Source organism: Biomphalaria glabrata, chromosome 16 (genome assembly GCF_947242115.1).
Source record: "Biomphalaria glabrata chromosome 16, xgBioGlab47.1, whole genome shotgun sequence".
NCBI classification, from domain to species: domain Eukaryota; kingdom Metazoa; phylum Mollusca; class Gastropoda; family Planorbidae; genus Biomphalaria; species Biomphalaria glabrata.
In genome coordinates, this window is record NC_074726.1 from 4,424,140 (window position 1) to 4,444,203 (window position 20,064).

The following is a 20,064-nucleotide window of genomic DNA, read 5'->3' on the forward strand; positions in this document are numbered from 1 at the left end:
ATCAGGGGTGGGCAACCTTTATGTATCGAGGGCCGCATTAAAACAATTTTGGGAATGGGGGGCCGCATATACGTATTCATGTATTTGTACTTACAACTTAGAAAATAACGTTATCTAACTGTATAATGTCTATTAATATTCATATTTATACTGTTTATACATTCCCTTTTCGTTATTTCACACTCCCAATTGAGTAATTACAACAAGAATGTGCTATTTCTGAAACCATTTTTACGATTTAAAAAAACAACATTTTGCTTTTGTCTTAGTACGTCACATTTCACCAAAAATGTACATTTGTTTTTAATTTGAAGTATTTCACTGTTTATTCTCGTGCGTAATGTTCCGGAACTTGTTGTTATCTTTGTCACTGCATCAAACTACAGCGGAAGTATTGAATGGAACGTCTCTTTCAGGTTATAATTAGCATGGAGCTCTGTGTTTGTTGTCTGGAGCTGAATCAGCTTCTGCGCTAAATTGGGAGCTGATAGTATTGAAAACTGGATTCTGACGTCTTAAAATTTGCCTTTATAAATGCCACACTTACGAAATCTAAAAAAAAGTCTTGTACTATTAACCTTTTCACTACAAATAGTTTCACCTTTCAGCGAAGGAAAGTGATAAAGCCTGTTTTCACATGCTTGCCTGGAGAATTAGGAAAACCTTGTTTAAAAAGACTTATCCAGTGCAATAGCTGCTATGAAAAATACTCTTCATTACAAATATTTGTAACTAGGTCAAAGTCCTTCAAGGAACATAAAAATTTCTTTCTTGAGATTTTATATTCTTCTCAGTACCTTACTTTGCTAGGCCAGCGTATACATTGGAATATTTTGTTTCTAAATCTTCAAGTACTTTTCGAAACTGCCTGTGGTAAGGACACCCTAGATCTGATGACTTTGATCACTAAGATACCTGTTGCCCAATAAAGTAATGTTATTTGCTTTTTGCAACTTTCCTGTTTAGAGTTTATGGTTGGGATATTCTTTAAAAAAAAACAACCTGTTTTTCTCAGTCAAAGATCGAGCTCCATCAGTTGTTACCCTTGCCCTCTTGTTCCAAGCATACCCAAGACTCAACACAGTTCTTCATAGCATTGAATAAATACTGACCTGAGATTGTGTCATTGACTGAGTGTATTGAAGTATATTCAATAAGAATAATCTTCGTTTACTTGAAACGCTTTATAATGAGAAAGTTTCAATAATTTATAGAGATATTTAGAGTCATTTTTAATACATTTGCATTTTTCTATGTATATTCTGTGAGCACACCTGATTTCTTTCGGTGTCCGCGAGCCGCATAAAACACTCAGGCGGGCCCCATCTGGCCCGCGTGTCGTAATTTGCCCACCCCTGATCTAAACCTTTAAAAAAAAATCATCAATTATTCCTATTAGTTGTGTTTCACATGATCTATATTTCCTAAAGCATCACTGAGCATCAGATGACGACCTATATAGTCAGGTAGAATTTCTTTCCCTTATTCGAGATACCAAACAAAATAATTAAATACCATCAGTTAATTAACAAATCGGTTAATTTTTTAAAATAGGTTGTCAGATTAAAAAAAATAATTTTGCAAAATTTCATCTTGATCCGATATTGGGTGTCGGAAAAATAACATGTAAAAACTTTTTACTGGGAAGAATGAAAAAGCTTTTTTAAAATAAAAATTCTATAGTTTCGCTACCCTATTTCGTCATATTGCTTTTCTTTTTTTATTGAATCAACAATGCTTTGAAAACGTAAACCGGACTCTAAAAATTCAAATGAAACTAAGAGTCTATCATTGTGATTCGTTTTTAATTTGAAAATACACGACTAATGTGAATATAGTTAATTGGCTCCTTTTAATTTGTGAGTAGATAACTAACAGATTATTTTGGTAAAACTTATTGTTACAAATTTGATTTTGGGAAGGGTGGGGGGGCAGCATCACTTACAAAATACACTGGGTCATACTATCCCTAGCAACGTCTGTGGTATCGTATTGTTATCACTCGGTCGTTGGTTTGTAGCCCCAAACAGTTAGTTCATCTAAACTCTAAACCGATGCAGGAGTGTTTAATTTTTAGTGTCTAACTTCAAATAAATTTGAACAGATTTTTTTTGAAGCAACCTTGAATATAACTTTTATTTATAAATTTACATTTATGCAAAACCAATTTTAAGTTGATAATTTCACTCACCAAATACACACGTTCTCTGCTGGGTGGCTTGCCACACGGTCACCTACTACGCCAAACCTACGCGTGGTTACATCAGAAACTCTACAAAACCAACACATCCGCCCTACTTTTTACATGGTTAAATTCGAAACACACACACTGATATCCATGTGAATTTAGTAGGCATGAAATAAAAAGTTACATCAGAAACTCTACAAAACCAACACATCCGCCCTACTTTTTACATGGTTAAATTCGAAACACACACACTGATATCCATGTGAATTTAGTAGGCATGAAATAAAAAGGTTTGCTTTCCGAAGACCAATTCCTTAAGCATCCATTTTGACCTTAATCATCGGAATCGAATACACTGCCTTTATAAATATTTCTAATTGAAAAAAAACATCAACACATTTTCATAATAAATAAAACAACGAAATATTTTATTCTTTTATTGAAATTAAAAAAAAATCTTCTTCCCTGCTATGAGTGACGCACATTAGTTATTAGCAATTAAAAATAAAATGTGCTTATTGTCTCTTTGCAATATCGTTGCTCTTAAATAATTGAAAAATAAAAAAAAAAGTTTCAATTTTAAAATTGGTTGTTCGTTGATCAGTACAGTTAGTCGATTTCAACAACTTACTTCACTTTATAGTTTTTATATGGCGCTACTTTCATGCTTAGAGCGCTATGGCCCAAATCTCATTTGTGGACCAGTAGGAGTATGTGGGAGTAGGTTCTTCCGTGCTCAGACTGGCTCAGATAACACAACACTGTCGAACCTCGAGACCCCTTCATAGGTAGCCAAGCCAAGCCGGTTCAAGAGTACTTAGCCTTTCGACCACACATCCTAACAAATAATTTCTACAAATATATATTCAATTACCTCAACAGGACCCATTTAAGTTCTCAAATAGCTTTCCGCTGTTCTAGATTCTTCAAAAAGTTGATTTCCATTTATATCAGAGTGTTTCTTCCGTAGAATCAGTTAGTTTAGACAGCAAATTGGAACAAGGTTTCAACCATTCTTCATAGTAAATATTTTATTACGCAAACTTTACGCTTAATGCATTTATTGTTGTATCAAGTATGGTATTTAAGAAAAAAAGATTTTAAAATTGTTTTATAGGCTATTAACACTTTAGTCATAATACTCACCACCAAACATGTTTTCATTTTTATATCCTATACATATATCAGCACAATTTTACAGACGGCAATATAGGAATCTCTAACTCCTGATTAAGCCATTTTTAAAATTAAAATAATGATTGGAAATAACTATTTGGCCGTTTCCCAAATTGGGCCCAAGGTGCATTAGGTCGCAGCGGCCATGAGTATTTAGAAAAAAATATTTGTGAAAATGAAATCATGTACAGTTAGGCAGGCACTATGATAACAGATATAAAATTAGATCTAACAAACGGACTCAGAGCGTCATTGTTTTGGAGGTTTTGATTCCATCATTTCTAGTCTGAGCAATCATGTGACCGGGGGCATTTCACTGATACATAACTCTGTAACGCGTTAAGGGATTGAAGTCATTTTTAAAGACGAGAGCTTAAGTTTTTTTTAAACACCATCAGTCATCAGTGCATCTACAATTAAGAAATGCCCTTGTACTTTAGTGAACTGATCACTCCATATGTCCCCCAGAGAACACTGCACTCTATGGACTCAACGCTTCTAGTGATGCCACGTTTCTCCGCCAAAAGCTACGGCCTGCGGGCTATTTCAGTACACGGACGAAACTTTGGAACTCACTCCACATTGATCTCAGACAGACAACATGCTACAATACATGCAAAAAGAACATTAAGACCTATCGGTTTAAAACTTGTTTAGATTAGTTTGTTATTGTAGCTCTCCTGTTTATGTTTGTCATGTTATCACAGTGCCTTGAGCCGATATCATGCTTGTTAACAGCGCTCTATAAATGAGATTATTATGATTATTATGATTAAGTTGCACGATCCTTAGTCCAACTTGACCCTCCGCTAAAAGCCAACGGAACCTGGCGTGTTCCTTTCTCGTCTACTGGCAGGAAGTGACCGATGTCCCAAGACGAAGATTTCCGCCTCCAGTTTTTGCGTACTTGTTGTTGGCCGCTGATCTGCTCTAAGGGGTAGCTGTTTCTAGCATCAAGGTCATTAGGATGAGCTCTGCTTGAGTTGATGAGCTTAGGTCGAGGGATGGACAAAACTGTTGATTCAGTGGCCAGTATCCTTCCGCTCAGAGATTCACCAGGCTCTTCACTGTCTGTTTCACTTGAATTGGATTTTTCGAAACTGTTGTAAAAAAATATTATATTTAAAAAGAAATTTATGCATGAAAATGGCTAATGTGGTACATTTGTATTTGGAGATTCAGGGTTAGAATAAAAGAGCTACTGGTAGGAAATAGTAAAATCCATAGCATAAAAAACAATTGAATTAGTTAATGTATAACTATTAAAATTATGTATGTGTCATGTGGAATCTTCATCAAGTTACAGAAAAGATCTTCTTGTCTTACATTCATGAAGAAAAACAGGTGCACACTGTTCACCATAAACTTACCGTCTTTTTTTAAACCGTATTACAAGCAGCACGATTATGGCCCCTGTAAGAATAACGCCTACACTGGCACCAACAGCTATTCCAATGATCTCATCAGAAGTGAGAAGGCCTTCATTTTTAACTTTAGGTCTGGAATATGTGAGATCTTAAGATGTGAACACATTTTAATAAACCATACTTGTAGCATATAACAAAAAAAAAATACTTCAAGGAAAAAAATACGTTTTCTATTCTATTGCTTTGTGTTGTTTAGTAAACAGACGTCAGATGTAAAGTAGATTTAGGTCTAGATGGAGTTCGTTTTCAACCAACAACATATACCAACTTGTATAAAATACTTAAGAAAAACGATAGATACTTAACAACTGTTTAATCCAGAAAAGGGGCACAGTCCGAATGTCGACAGTTACTATAGATGATGTCTCGCCGTTAGGAGTAGAAGTCAGTCGTTCTTTCTTGTCGTCTCTAACCGTTACAATCTATCCCATCATTTCTATATAGTTAATATTAGAGATGGGAAACGAACCGAACCCGAACCGAACACACCGAACTCGAACCTCACTTATGACCGAACCGAACCGAACCCGAACTTTGAAACTGCTCGGTACGAACCGAACCGAACGAACCCTCCTTATCTTAACCGAACTAATTTTGCAATTTCTACATCTTTTTTTTTTGTTTAGTTTAATAATAATAATAATAAAATACTTAAATATTTTATTTTAATTCTAATGATTCCATCATCCAAACATGGGATAGATAAAGGGGATAGGGGTATTTTGGAAACTAAAGAAAAATTAAAGCGCGCGCGAGGTATTCCCATGGGTTTTTCCAAACTCTCCCTGCCCCTGAATTTTCGCGGGCTGTTTGCAATATTTCTTTTGATCCGATTAGCCCGCCCTCTCAGTAGATCTAATAAGTAGAAAGTCAATTTTAAAATATTGTCACTTTTATTGAAATGGCTGTTAGTTGAGAGTAGAATATTTTTGGACGACTATAGAGTGTAGATATAAATCTTCAATAAGTTCATATGTATTCTAGTTTAAAATACATTTAATTATCTTCTTTTTATAGTAAAATCAGTTTAAAACGGAATCTCTTTTATAAATATTTAATATTAGAACTATCTAAAAAACTTAATATTTAATTTCTAAATAACGGTATTTACATTTCTTTTTAGTGTTGTATGTTTAAAAATTGTGAAGTATTCCGTATAGGAATATTATTACTATTTTTCTGGTTTGCATTAGTGATCATCAGTATTTTTAATGCAGGGGTGTGGGGATGGCGAGTACCTCGAATTTGGGGAGGGGTGGAAGCAACTTCCTGACAAATAGGGGGTGTTATAGAGTGTGTGTGTGTTTCCTGGCGGCGGTAAGATGAGGTTAAGCGATTGATTGGTGTATGCATGTATGATGAGGATGATGAAATTAGAGTAATGAAAATGTGAAACGGCAGACAATTTTGAGAAATGAACGTGTAAAGACCTTGTTTTGTGGTGAGCTAGATTTCGTTTAAATATCAGTATATTTCATTAATATTACATTTATATCTCAAGTTAAATATGTGAATATTGTAATAACAGTTAAGCTATATTGAGCTGCTCGCATACGAAATTTCTTTTAAAGTTTAAGTAAAAATATAAAACGTCTTTATTGGCTCAATAAACTTCAATTATACTAGCTGTTTTGTAAGCGACAAACCAACTAACGAGGAAAGGGGGCGTCGAAATAATTGTTTTCTTTTCAGTGTAACTTATCTGAATATTAGTAAAATTATATGTTTAAAAATTAAAATATATTAAGTAGGAATATCTTCTAATAAGACCTTGTTAAATGTAGACTGCTTTTGCGAGGCGCGTATGCAACAAAATGGGTCAAAATGTTTTGAAGAACACATTTTAAAACATCTCCGCTATTGTGATTCTTCTGGATTTTTTGTCTCATTATAGTCGAATTTTATTGCTATTCATTATAGTGACGACTTTTGTAGGAAAAAAAAGTTTGCGACAGAGACGTCTTATCACGAAGAATATTTTTGAAAAAGATCACGCCTATTACAGAAGTACGTGTGCAATATGTCGGCCTAACTAGAATGTCCCTCGAATAATACTATTGGTCAAGGCTGCTTCTTTATTACTAGATTTAATATGGCCCTCGACTTTTTTAAAAATAAGATGACTAGTGCGTTCTGTAAGAAAACATAAATATTAGCTTTTTAAAAATTATCTCTTCTTACTATGAGATAAAGTTTAGAATACGCTTAGCGCCGCGTCCCGCCCGGAATTAAACCCCTTGCCGACTTGAGCGAAAACATGCCGCATCTTCAATTCTATCTCCATGAAGAAACTTTTACAACGCTTACAATTTATGTATGCAACATTATTTCGGGAAAAAAAAACTGACCATAGGCCTACTTTATATAGGTGTGAGACACTGACTCATTAAGACATTTTTTAAAAACCCTTGAAATTTATGTAGGCAACATTATTTTGGAATGAGTATTGCCCATGGGCCAATTATATGTTGCAAAGTATTTGTTTTATGAAAAATTCAAATGAAAGTGTTTTATCTAATAGGCTACATTTCATTAAGCCTAATAACTTAATTTCGCTATTACATAATTTCAGAACATCGAACCGAGCCGAACCCGAACTTTGGACCTGACCGAACCGAACCGAACCCGAACTATACTCGTCATCGAACCGAACCGAACCCGAACTTAAATCTGACCGAACCGAACCGAACCCGAACTTTAAAAGTTGGGTTCGATTCCCATCTCTAGTTAATATCCCATAATTCCTATGTCCGTCTAAAATAGTCTATTTATAGTCTCTTCAAATTCCCACTAAAGTAAACCTATAACACTATATACATAACTTATAATTTCATAACATTTCCTAGAATACTGCTGCAAAGAAACCTATTGCAACAAGTTAACGGTTTTTATTATGGTAAAAATCATATTAAAAATTTGCATGTAACGTGACGGACCATGTACAAATTAATTGCTATTATCATTATTATTATTTTCTTTTGTGTATACAGACCTGCAGTGAGTACTTCCATCTTCAGTCTGGTCACATGTGGAATAGGTTGAACATATATTTGTAGCCAGGCACGGATTACTTACCACTCGACTTACGACATGTACAGCTGTGGGGACATTAAGAAACAAAACAAAATATTACATCAAAAGGTAGGGGTACTTAATATCGCTTTTGTTGCTGTGTTTGTTTTTTGTTTCGCTTAGAAACATGCGTAGAATCTACGTTAAAATAGAAGTCTGAAGATTTTAAAATATTAGCTCGATATATTATATGAACATAGAGTTGAAGCTAGGTGCTGAAGCAAATGTGATACATACATATATTAAACATTAATAAATAACAGCACCAGGGACCAAGTTTTTAAGAGAGAAAATAGTGAATTAAAATGCTACGAAAATAAGGGCATGCGCCGACCGAGGCTCGAACCTGTGACTCCGGATTCGACACAACCGCCTAGCGATAACGCACCAAGCGAAATTAACCTCTAGACCATCGGAATGTCAATAAACATTCTTCTGATCCAGTGTCATTTCTCCCGTATATATAATAGACTTTTGAGCGACTCCGCGCTGTGTCTTGTGCAGGTAAGTAAAACAATTATCCCTGATAATAAGTGTTTCTCTTCTTAAATCTTCTTATCCCTAGTTCTTATCCCTAGTTCTTATCCCTAGTCCGTAGAATAAATTCCCCCCCCCCCCACCCCCGCATTTCTGTCCGCGTAACTTTCAAAATTATACCTGCTTTTATCTGGTCGTCGAAGTGGTCCCGTAAATAAGTCTTGTTTACACCGGGCAGTATCATAATCTTGTTCTTGATATCTTCAAGGCTCGCCTTAATTTGAGATTCGTTAATTATCTTTGTAGAGTTGAACACATGCATTTTTACTTGGGACTCCACATTGATGCTTCCAGGCCTGGGTATGATTAGACGTTGGACATTAGATATCAAAACATTATGCACAATATTTCACATAAAGTACCCTAATTAAATATCAATTTTTAGCGGCCCCCGAAAGGGGAAAAGACGCTATTAGTTTTGTTTGAAATGTCTGTCCGTCTATCCGTCTGTCCGTCCGTCTATTTTAGACCATTCAAAGTTCTGATGCAACGGCTACTTTTTTTTTTCTGAAAGCGAAAAATCTAATTTTTTAAATCACTTATGCAAGCAGTTAAAGAGAAAAGGCTAATTAGTATGCATTATAAGTTAGACCTAATTTAAAACGAATAATAATCTTGTAAACTCCATTTTCTTGAACATACATTATTACCGAGTTCGCATTTTTTTTTTTTTTTTTTTTTTTTTAAAGGTTTTGAAAAAGAGATTGAGCCTTTTCAAAACAATTACATCAATTATAAGACTTCAGTTAGGTCAGGAGAGGCGCGGTAGCTGAGTGGTAAAGCGCTTGGCTTACGAACCGGGGGTCCCGGGTTCGAAGACTAGGATTTTCAACTTCGGAATCCTTGGGCGCCTCTGAGTCCACCCAGCTCTAATGGGTACCTGACATTAGTTGGGGAAAAGTAAAGGCGGTTGGTCGTTGTGCTGGCTACATGACACCCTCGTTAACCGTAGGCCACAAAAACAGATGAACTGCCCTATAGACCACAAGGTCTGAAAGGGGAACTAGTAAGGCCAAGCTCACATCTAACTTTACATTCACTTGCACCTATCCTTTGATCTGCTTGACCGTTGGGGCACTACACAAGATCTGTTAACCTTCTTTCTCCATTCTTATCTCTCATTTGTCTTTGATATAATTTCATTCGGATGTTCTTTCTGAAAATATTGAAGCCTGCCTTGGTGGACCACTTTGGGGGCCGATTTTGAGTTTGTGTTTCCACACAAACTATCTTTGTAACCTTGTATTTTACAAGTCAATTTCGGCTCTGTACACAAGAAATGCAATGTATCCTAGATCTAACTTTGCAGTAGTGCCATATTGTGTCTGAACACAGTCAAACACTATAAAGTGAAAATTAACAGAATACTACAAAAATATATGCTTAATATATAAGACTAGCCATAAATTACCCGCGACCCGCGGGTCTTAATTTGCGTATCACTGTCGATATAGTCACTGGGAGTGTTTTGGAAACAATTAAACGAAATAATAATGTTATAAGAAAGCGAATGCGTGAATGTAAAAATAGTACGAATGAAGCTATCAAAATAGCTAATCAATTCGCCTAAATCAATTTAAAAAAAAATAAAAACATATATTTAGATCTAGATCTAGAGTCTAGATACTATTCTAATAGATGTAGACCTACTATTATAAGAGTGAATTTAAGGGGTCTAAAAGCTTATTTATTATTATATGTTAGTATATTTAATATCCCTCATATAGAGTTTACATCGTAAGGAGGGCCAGAGAGTTTGCGTGGTGTCCCGCATGGTTGGGTGACGTAGAGAATTATATATGCAGATATTTGCTGGAGAAATTAATGGAACTCGTGAGGCGTGTCATGTATTAACTCTTTCTCTCCGTAATTATTTACCACATTCCGGTGGAATCTACGCTGGTATCGTCAGTTAGGAGAGAAAAAGTTAATGCGCGTTGGCTGTTTTATGATACCTAGGAGAAGGTGAAATTAACAACTGCACAATTTAAAAAAATATATAGTGTAGAGCACAGGCAATAAGCACAAATTAAAGAGGCAAATTTAGTTAATATTTATTGAATATAAAAATATCTGGGTAGGAGAATGGTGCTTTTGATTGTATATAAAATGAAAAAAACAAAAAAAAAACAAATAGTATTTGTTGTCATCATGTGATCGGATTGTGCCACAATTCTTAGTGCCTGGTTTGCTTATCTTTGGGCTTGCGTGGTTCAAAGTTGAAACATATTTTCGCTGGGCGAATTGGGTCTCTAGCTGGTTGAAGACTGCGAATTGGGTCTCTAGCTGGTTGAAGACTGCGAATTGGGTCTCTAGCTGGTTGAAGACTGCGAATTGGGTCTCTAGCTGGTTGAAGACTGCGAATTGGGTCTCTAGCTGGTTGAAGACTGCGAATTGGGTCTCTAGCTGGTAGAAGACTGCGAATGGGGTCTCTAGCTGGTTGAAGACTGCGAATGGGGTCTCTAGCTGGTTGAAGACTGCGAATTGGGTCTCTAGCTGGTTGAAGACTGCGAATTGGGTCTCTAGCTGGTAGAAGACTGCGAGTGCACGGCAGTGTTAATATATATATATACATGCGCTGTCATTTATTTGTTATTAAGAGCGAAGTAATCACTTTTACAAACCAGCTTCGTAAAGGACTAATGTTGTTGTGTTTTTGTTTTTTTTTTTGCTTTTTTTTTTTTAAATATTTTAATTGTTTTTTTTTTTTTCAATTGTAATGATTCGAGAATTAGAAACAAAGAGTAAAGCTTGATTCTTTTTCTAAATCGACGCGAGAAGAATGCTTGAAATGTGAACAGACAAGTTGTAATTACGTGAAGAGACTTACGTGAACTGAACGATCTCTATGTGATCAAAATTGGGCAAATGACTGAATGGTTCTCGTAGCTGAAAGTAAAAATGGCGCAGTATGAGGTAATATAAGAATAGCATGTTGGGTAACAAAAAGAAAACAACGCACATTAGTATGTAGTTTTAAAGTACTTGATAGAATATCATACACTGCAGGGGTTCTCAACCTGTGGATCGCGACCCCCTTTGGGGATCGATTGACGATTTGCCAGGGGTCGCCTAAGACCATCGAAAATATGGATTGTTATTGTCTATTCTTCTATTGCACTGTGTGTGTGTGGGGTCGCGGCAGAGTGGGGGATTGTAAAAGGGGTCGCCGAGCTTAAAAGGTTGAGAACCGCTGTGGCATACAGCGAGTCAGTAGTTTTGACTTCTGAACAGGAATGCGTTACATCGAGCCCATTCGTTATAGAAGACCTCAACACTGACCTTCGCAACTTTTACGTCGTAAAGACCTTTGACCTGGCTTCGAGCTATTTGTCTTCATTGCCCACCTTGCAGGTCAGTGTTCAGTCCTTCATTGATGATTGGTCTAGGTTACATCCAGTGATTAGTATGATTATATAGTCCTCACTCCCCCCCCCCCCCCTTTCACCCAACAACCGCAATATGTTTATTTTGGAGGGGGGAGGCCGGGGCGGACTGGCTATATGGGCAAACGGGCAAATGCCCGGTGGGCCGGTACCAAATGGGCCGGTCTGGTCGCGACCAAAGAAAAAAAAATTCAATGCAGAGTGGGGTAAAATCCCCCCCCCCCAACCGAAAATATATGACATGCCATTTGTGGGCCGGTTTATATGGTAATGCCCGGGCCGATTTTGATACCCAGTCCGCCCCTGGAGGGGGCATATTATAATCCTATACCATTTCATCTTAACATTGTTCGTGCCTTGATAAGTTAACACGCTTCTATTTCTCTGGGTATCACAGAAACACTTTCTATTGCCATTTAAATATTCAATGTGAATTTGTTGAGCCTAGAGTGTGAAAATATAAAATGTAAACATGAGTTATCAGATGACAGGTAATACAAGTGGAAGGGAGAGCCACATTAAAGTCAACCAAGTTAGACAGTCAAACGTCAGGCAGTCAAGTTAGTGATTGAAGTTAGACAGTCAAACGTCAGGCAGTCAAGTGAGTGATTGAAGTTAGACAGTCAAACGTCAGGCAGTCAAGTTAGGGATTGAAGTTAGACAGTCAAAACGTCAGGCAGTCAAGTTAGTGATTGAAGTTAGACAGTCAAACGTCAGGCAGTCAAGTTAGGGATTGACGTTAGACAGTCAAACGTCAGGCAGTCAAGTTAGTGATTGAAGCTAGACAGTCAAACGTCAGGCAGTCAAGTTAGGGATTGAAGTTAGACAGTCAAACGTCAGGCAGTCAAGTTAGTGATTGACGTTAGACAGTCAAACGTCAGGCAGTCAAGTTAGTGATTGAAGTTAGACAGTCAAACGTCAGGCAGTCAAGTTAGGGATTGACGTTAGACAGTCAAACGTCAGGCTTTCAAGTTAGGGATTGAAGTTAGACAGTCAAACGTCAGGCAGTCAAGTTAGGGATTGAAGTTAGACATTCAAACGTCAGGCAGTCAAGTTAGGGATTGAAGTTAGACAGTCAAACGTCAGGCAGTCAAGTTAGGGATTGAAGTTGGACATTCAAACGTCAGGCAGTCAAGTTAGGGATTGAAGTTAGACAGTCAAACGTCAGGCAGTCAAGTTAGGGATTGAAGTTAGACAGTCAAACGTCAGGCTTTCAAGTTAGGGATTGAAGTTAGACAGTAAAACGTCAGGCAGTCAAGTTAGGGATTGAAGTTGGACATTCAAACGTCAGGCAGTCAAGTTAGGGATTGAAGTTAGACAGTCAAACGTCAGGCAGTCAAGTTAGTGATTGAAGTTAGACAGTCAAACGTCAGGCAGTCAAGTTAGGGATTGAAGCTAGACAGTCAAACGTCAGGCAGTCAAGTTAGGGATTGAAGTTAGACAGTCAAACGTCAGGCAGTCAAGTTAGTGATTGAAGTTAGACAGTCAAACGTCAGGCAGTCAAGTTAGTGATTGAAGCTAGACAGTCAAACGTCAGGCAGTCAAGTTAGTGATTGGAGTTAGACAGTCAAACGTCAATCAGTCAAGTTAGTGATTGAAGTTAGACAGTTAAACGTCAATCAGTCAAGTTAGTGATTGAAGAGTTAAGAGGTAGTTGTTGTTTTTTACGTTCATGTATAAACAAGAAATAATAGTCACCATATAGGCTCGTTATAGAAATTAGTACCAAATAATTATATAATTGAAGTGTATAGTAATATGTCAGACTACGATGTTTCACAGTGTTCATAAATGAAGTTATTTATCATGTAATTATTACCTGTTGGCTGTGTATAAATTTCATGTCATAGATTTACACCAGTGTTTACAATATACTTCTGCCTCGGAAAACTGAATGATCACGAGAATTATTGTTAATTGTAAATAAACATTACCTGTGTTCAAGTACTGAAGAGTTAAGTTGATGAGGTTGTCAAGAAGTAAGTCCCAGTACGCATACAATTATAATAATTATAATAATAACAATAATGAAACTGCCATTGATATTTTAATGAAGTGATGTCATAGTCAAACAAATGTGTACTACTTGTAAATAGTATAAATTTGACATCGCACAGCTACAAGACAATAATGTTTATTAGAAATTGGCCCGATATATGTCCGCAACAGAGGCCAATTTATAAAAGTATAGATTTATTATTTATTATTTATTATATTCTAAACGAAAAACCTAAGTAGAACATGTCAGAGAAAAAAATTACTATGTGTCAAACAACAATTACAAATTATAAAACACAAGTAATTTTACTTACCAGGTTACTATAGTTAGCAGCAGTTCTTTTAAATTCCTCGGAGGTTTTATCGCTCAACTCTTTAGTAAAATTTTGATTAAATTTGATAGTAAAGTTTGTCTCAATCGTACTGGTTGCTACGATACACACACAAAAAAAAAGGAAAATAAAAGAACTACATAGATCTAGAATTAAACAGATATACTACTGTACTATAACAAAAAGTACATAATGTAGAAAAGTAGATGTATACATTCGATATACCACGATTCTTTTTCTCCAGTTGGATAAGAGGGCAATGGGGCAGGGTAAAAAAAAAATTCCATTTTTTTTAAAATTCACCAGTTATTAAGAGCAAAATAATCGTTCTTTAAGGTATTGTCTTTAAAAAAATATTTTAAAAAGTTTTTCTTGTTTTAGTATGGGGCAGTAGGCACCAAAGGTTGAAACTATTGCCGTCTGACCGGAAACTGACGTAGATGCCTCATTTGAATCAGAATTGCGCCAAAAGAAAATACAGGCAGAGTATGAATGGGAAAGTGGAGAGGTCATTGTTGTCTATAAATTTCAGTTTTGTCCGGAATGAAGCTGCTTGAGGATGCACAGGAACCTTGGAGGGCATCCAAACTTAAACAAAATACTCCATAGATCATAACAATTCACAGAATAAAAAGCTTCAGTAAGTGCACAATAACGAGAGCCTTTATTACATCCAATGATGATAAACTGTGGGTTTAAAATGATAATAATGTGAAAGAATTTACCGAAATTTATTTCCTTTGTACTATCCTCTTTAACTTGTATTGTTGTTGTGGCTATCGGTAAAATCGATGTGCTTAGTTTTGAAGTAGCCACTGTAGACGACGTAGTGATATCCATTGCAGGTAATCCAGTTGATGCTATTAATGTACTAGATAAGGATGTTGTTGTATTTGGTAGTTTAATTATAGTTATGGTCGGTGTAGATTGCGTAGTTTGTATAGTTAATGGAGGTTGTGTAGTTGGTAAAGCTGTTGTTGGCTGTGTAGTTAGTAAAGTTGCTGTAGGTTGTAAAGTTGTTGAAGATTGTGTAGTTAGTAAAGTTGTTGTAGGTTGTACAGTTGTTGTAAGTTGTGTAGTTAGTAAAGTAGTTGTAGGTTGTAAAGTTGTCGTAGGTTGTGTAGCTAGTAAAGTTGTTGTTGGTTGTAAAGTTGTTGTAGGTTGTGTAGTTAGTAAAATTGTTGTAGGTTGTGTAGTTAGTAAAGTTGTTGTAGGTTGTGTAGTTAGTAAAATTGTTGTAGGTTGTGTAGTTAGTAAAGTTGTTGTAGGTTGTGTAGTTATTAAAGTAGTTGTAGGTTGTAAAAATGTCGTAGCTTGTGTAGCTAGTAAAGTAGTTGTAGGTTGTAAAGTTGTCGTAGGTTGTGTAGCTAGTAAAGTTGTTGTTGGTTGTAAAGTTGTTGTAGGTTGTGTAGCTAGTAAAGTTGTTGTTGGTTGTAAAGTTGTTGTAGGTTGTGTAGCTAGTAAAGTTGTTGTTGGTTGTAAAGTTGTCGTAGGTTGTGTAGCTAGTAAAGTTGTTGTTGGTTGTAAAGTTGTTGTAGGTTGTGTAGCTAGTAAAGTAGTTGTAGGTTGTAAAGTTGTCGTAGGTTGTGAAGCTAGTAAAGTAGTTGTAGGTTGTAAAGTTGTTGTAGGTTGTGTAGTTAGTAAAATTGTTGTAGGTTGTGTAGTTAGTAAAGTTGTTGTAGGTTGTGTAGTTATTAAAGTAGTTGTAGGTTGTAAAGTTGTCGTAGGTTGTGTAGCTAGTAAAGTAGTTGTAGGTTGTAAGGTTGTTGTAGGATGTGTAGCTAGTAAAGTTGTTGTTGGTTGTAAAGTTGTTGTAGGTTGTGTAGTTAGTAAAGTTGTTGTTGGTTGTAAAGTTGTTGTAGGTTGTGTAGCTTGTAAAGTTGTTGTTGGTTGTAAAGTTGTTGTAGGTTGTGTAGCTAGTAAAGTTGTTGTTGGTTGTAAAGTTGTTGTAGGTTGTGTAGTTAGTAAAGTAGTTGTAGGTTGTAAAGTTGTCGTATGTTGTGTAGCTAGCAAAGTAGTTGTAGGTTGTAAAGTTGTTGTAGGTTGTGTAGTTAGTAAAGTTGTTGTTGGTTGTAAAGTTGTTGTAGGTTGTGTAGCTTGTAAAGTTGTTGTTGGTTGTAAAGTTGTTGTAGGTTGTGTAGCTAGTAAAGTTGTTGTTGGTTGTAAGGTTGTTGTAGGTTGTGTAGCTAGTAAAGTAGTTGTAGGTTGTAAAGTTGTCGTAGGTTGTGTAGCTAGTAAAGTAGTTGTAGGTTGTAAAGTTGTTGTAGGTTGTGTAGTTAGTAAAGTTGTTGTAGGTTGTGTAGTTAGTAAAGTTGTTGTAGGTTGTGTAGTTAGTAAAGTAGTTGTATGTTGTAAAGCTGTCGTAGGTTGTGTAGCTAGTAAAGTTGTTGTAGGTTGTAAAGTTGTTGTAGGTTGTGTAGTTAGTACAGTTGTTGTAGGTTGTAAAGTTGTTGTAGGTTGTGTAGTTAGTACAGTTGTTGTAGTTAGTAAGGTTGTTGTAGGTTGTGTAGTTAGTAATGTTGTTGTAGGTTGTAAAGTTGTTGTAGGTTGTGTAGTTAGTAAAGTTGTTGTAAGTTGTGTAGCTAGTAAAGTTGTTGTAGGTTGTGTAGTTAGTAAAGTTATTGTAGGTTGTAAAGTTATTGTAGGATGTGTAGTTAATAAAGTTGTTGTAGGTTGTAAAGTTGTTGTAGGTTGTGTAGCTAGTAAACTTGTTGTAGGTTGTGAAGTTGTTGTGGGTTGTATAGTTAATAAAGTTGTTGTAGGTTGTGTATTAAGTAATGTTGTAGTAGGTTGTGTAGTTAGTAAAGTTGTTGTAGGTTGTATAGCTAGTAAAGTTGATGTAGGTTGTGTAGTTAGTGTAGTTTCTATTGTTAATAGGGTATCAGTTTTTTTAATTGTTGGTGTAGTTTGAATGTCTGAAATAGAATTTGAGGTGGATAGCAAGTTGGTTTTACTTTCCCCTGTATCAATGACTAGAGTGGTATTGATTTCTGCATTTATTACTGCTGTCCGCATGACCAAGAGTAACGTAGTTAAAAAAAATCGTCTTGCAAATGGATTCTTCATTTTATTGACTTAGTTTCACCTGAAGGAAAATTGAATATAAAACTAATTAATATCTTATGAAATGTTTTGTTTTTTTATTTATTGTGAACCAAACAATCTTTACCAACTTCACATATCTTTGGGCTGCGTGTCTAGACTGTCTATCTGTAATCCGATCTGCCTTACACGTTAGTAAGAACGCCTTTCATGACAGGCCTGTCCATTCTTTGAGCTTGTTTTCCTATTGCTACTTCTGCAGAAAAGGTCTTTACGAGCCAGGACCTAATCATATGGCCATACAGTTTAAGTTAGCGTTGTTGGGTTTTTTTTGTGACAACGGTCAGCAGGGTTTTGTATGTGATACATTCAATTCTTTTACAGCATCTCTATTCCAGGGCTACGATGCTTCTCTCCTATTCTGCGGTAAGCGTCCCAAAATTCTTAAGCTTACAAGGATGTCTTCATGAACTAATTACATTACTTAATCTATAAGCAGAACATGAAGGAACAGGTTTTAATAGAAGAAGAACATTTATGCTTATTACAAAGCTTATAACAATTCACTCTGTCTGTCTGTCTGTCTGGTACACCTTTTGTGCAGCTTATTTCTCAAACTTCCGGACTTCGGATCAGGTTGAAATTTTGCACAATTATTTCTTGTACCTGACAAAACTAGAATCAATTAAAAAAAATTAACAATTAGTTCAATAATCTTTGTTAATTAATTATTTTGTTTGGTATCGATTAAGGGAAAGATATTGTACTTGGCAGATTTGGCGGAATAAGTTGAATAAGTCCCCTTTATACTTTGTGTAGAGAAGTAGGTCGTCGCTTCAAAGTTTGAAACTAACAATAGATAGCCACGAAACCTTCTATTTTCATTAGCACTTCGCTGGCACAGTGGTTAGTGTAATCGCTTGAGGAGACTTGAGTTCGAATTAAAGTTCAACATTTTTTGTGAAAATTATAAAATACATTTCAAAAGTTATCACGGTAACCTTAAACAGAGATTCCGTCATCTCCCCCACCTTTCCTAACTGGTCCAGACAAGTCCAAGTGATAGAATGACAACGCTAAACAAAAACAACTGGTAAATATATTTCTAATCGTACAGATTTTTTTATTGCTATCTACTTAATCATTGAATACAATCCCACTTTCCGTTGTAAACTCGACATGTGATGTTTAAAGAGAAACTGTCATATGAATGTATATTTTGTGTGCTAACGTATACATTGTCTTCTCTTATAAAAGTATTTTTGTTATGTGTATACATAATGAGTTCTATTCAAAACTGTATGATTTTCTTCATTTTGGAGTGATGATGAGTCTCTGTAATCTGCAGTCATATAATGTATGTGCTGTGTGTGGATATAATAAATTATAAATTATTATTATTTTCTTTATTATCTGTAAGGAAATTGGTTTTAGAACTATGCATACACATAATAATACATTATAGGAGAAAACAATGTCTTGGATAGCACACTAACTATGCATTCATACGACAGTTTCTCGTTAACAATAAATGTGAAATTTACATTTGAAAGTTGAATTGTATCGAATGATTTAATTACCAAAGGAACACAAGACTTTTTATATCTGATTGTTTTTATGATCCTTGACTTGTACCTTTTTTGTAACGGTAAAAATATCCCGAACCAGAGATTTTTTGAAAGGTTAAAATTGGAATATAAATCAAATTGATTTTATTCAAAACCTCTGAAATAAACCCATCCCTTTGGAAGAGGGTCTCATGGACCGTGGATACGCTGAAACCGTTTAATCGTCGTATGAGCTGAGCCGAAGGCTCTTCGAGCTTATAGTTTGAAAAAAAACCTGTTTGGACGCCAAACAGTAAAAAAAAAAAAAAAAACATGTGAGAACACAGTTCTGTTTGAGAGAGACCCGAGTCAATGCCAATGTAAAGCATTGCTGTTTCCAATGCATTTGGCCCCCAACGCTAGACACGGCCGAGGGCCGAGAACACCCTGAGCCTCCGCCATTTTCCTTCATTGAACCAAGCTAACCGTGGGGGACTCGCCATTTATGTAACGGTCCCTTTGAGGAACAGCGCATGGATGTGTGACAGGTTTGTGGGGACTTTTTTGCAACACCGCCCGTGCAAGAGGTGGACTCTCGTCTACCCGTGGGCATCCCCACAGGAGTTATGTTTCGCCATTCATTTAGCCTAGTTGCCCCCTCAAGTAGCCGTTTCCACCCGGGTGCCACGGTGAGGCAGAACAGTGTACCCGGGTACGCTGAAACCTGACCTTTCAATAGTGTTAATAATATCGCACGAAGGTTATTCTACATTCTTGTGTTGGTGATGATATCATTGCATATCCTAGAGTCGACATTATATTATCACACTAAAAAAAAACCTGACATTGTAATTAAGGAAGAAGATAATATCGAAATATTGTGCACACTAATATGAAAATCATATATACAGAACATCGGATGTTCATAATATGTAAATACTTACTAAAAAGACACGAATGTATCATAACAATTTTGTTATTAATTATCCGTAGTGAGTTAGTCCTTGCTGCTAACATAGCTATATTATAATATTATTATTAATTATCCGTAGTGATAATAAAGGTATATCATAATAATATTAGTTATGCGTAGTGAGTTAATCTTTGCTGTTAACAGTTTGGGTCATAACTGGCTAGGCTTTTTTTTCCATTGAAGGGCAGTCTTCTTAGAAAAAATCCTCAGCTGATAACACGGCACTCCGTTGGTTTTTTTTTGTTTTTTTTTTTATATACTTTTAAAAGATATAACAAGATAACAGGGTCAAGGTCAAAACACGTCATTCATATTTGTGTAACTTATAAAGTCGGACTTTTTACAAGTGTATGGCATTATCCCACACATTATTATATTGGCCCTTC

The 20,064-nt window shown here is 35.9% G+C and overlaps 2 protein-coding genes across 2 annotated transcripts in view; both read right to left on the minus strand.

Annotated features, from left to right (window-relative positions):
* Window positions 1-229, minus strand: part of LOC106068196 (mucin-12-like) — a 30,562-nt gene extending 30,333 nt beyond the window's left edge. Inside the window, exon 1 of the mRNA XM_056014289.1 lies at window positions 202-229. Within this exon, the coding sequence (XP_055870264.1) occupies window positions 202-229 (28 nt within the window). The remainder of the gene's footprint in view (window positions 1-201) is intronic.
* Window positions 230-2,118: 1,889 nt separating this feature from the next.
* On the minus strand, window positions 2,119-19,851 carry LOC106068193 (mucin-2-like). Its single transcript, XM_056013967.1, has 8 exons — window positions 19,650-19,851; window positions 14,842-17,201; window positions 14,099-14,214; window positions 11,231-11,289; window positions 8,521-8,696; window positions 7,784-7,889; window positions 4,735-4,863; window positions 2,119-4,464 (listed from the first exon to the last, which is right to left on the minus strand). The coding sequence occupies exons 2-8, from the start codon at window positions 17,180-17,182 to the stop codon at window positions 4,137-4,139; spliced, it is 3,255 nt and encodes a 1,084-aa protein (XP_055869942.1). The 5' UTR covers window positions 17,183-17,201; window positions 19,650-19,851; the 3' UTR covers window positions 2,119-4,136.
* Between the last annotated feature and the right edge of the window lie 213 nt (window positions 19,852-20,064).

What these genes read in the sequence shown, in the direction of transcription:
- LOC106068193 (XM_056013967.1), bottom strand. Translation starts at nt 17,182, where the DNA reads ATGAAGAATCCATTTGCAAGACGATTTTTTTTAACTACGTTACTCTTG. An exon ending in TACAAAGGAAATAAATTTCG is followed by an intron (nt 14,215 to 14,841) that starts GTAAATTCTTTC and finishes TGTGTATCGTAG; the next exon opens with CAACCAGTACGATTGAGACA. An exon ending in GATGGAAGTACTCACTGCAG is followed by an intron (nt 4,864 to 7,783) that starts GTCTGTATACAC and finishes CACATATTCCAG; the next exon opens with ACCTAAAGTTAAAAATGAAG.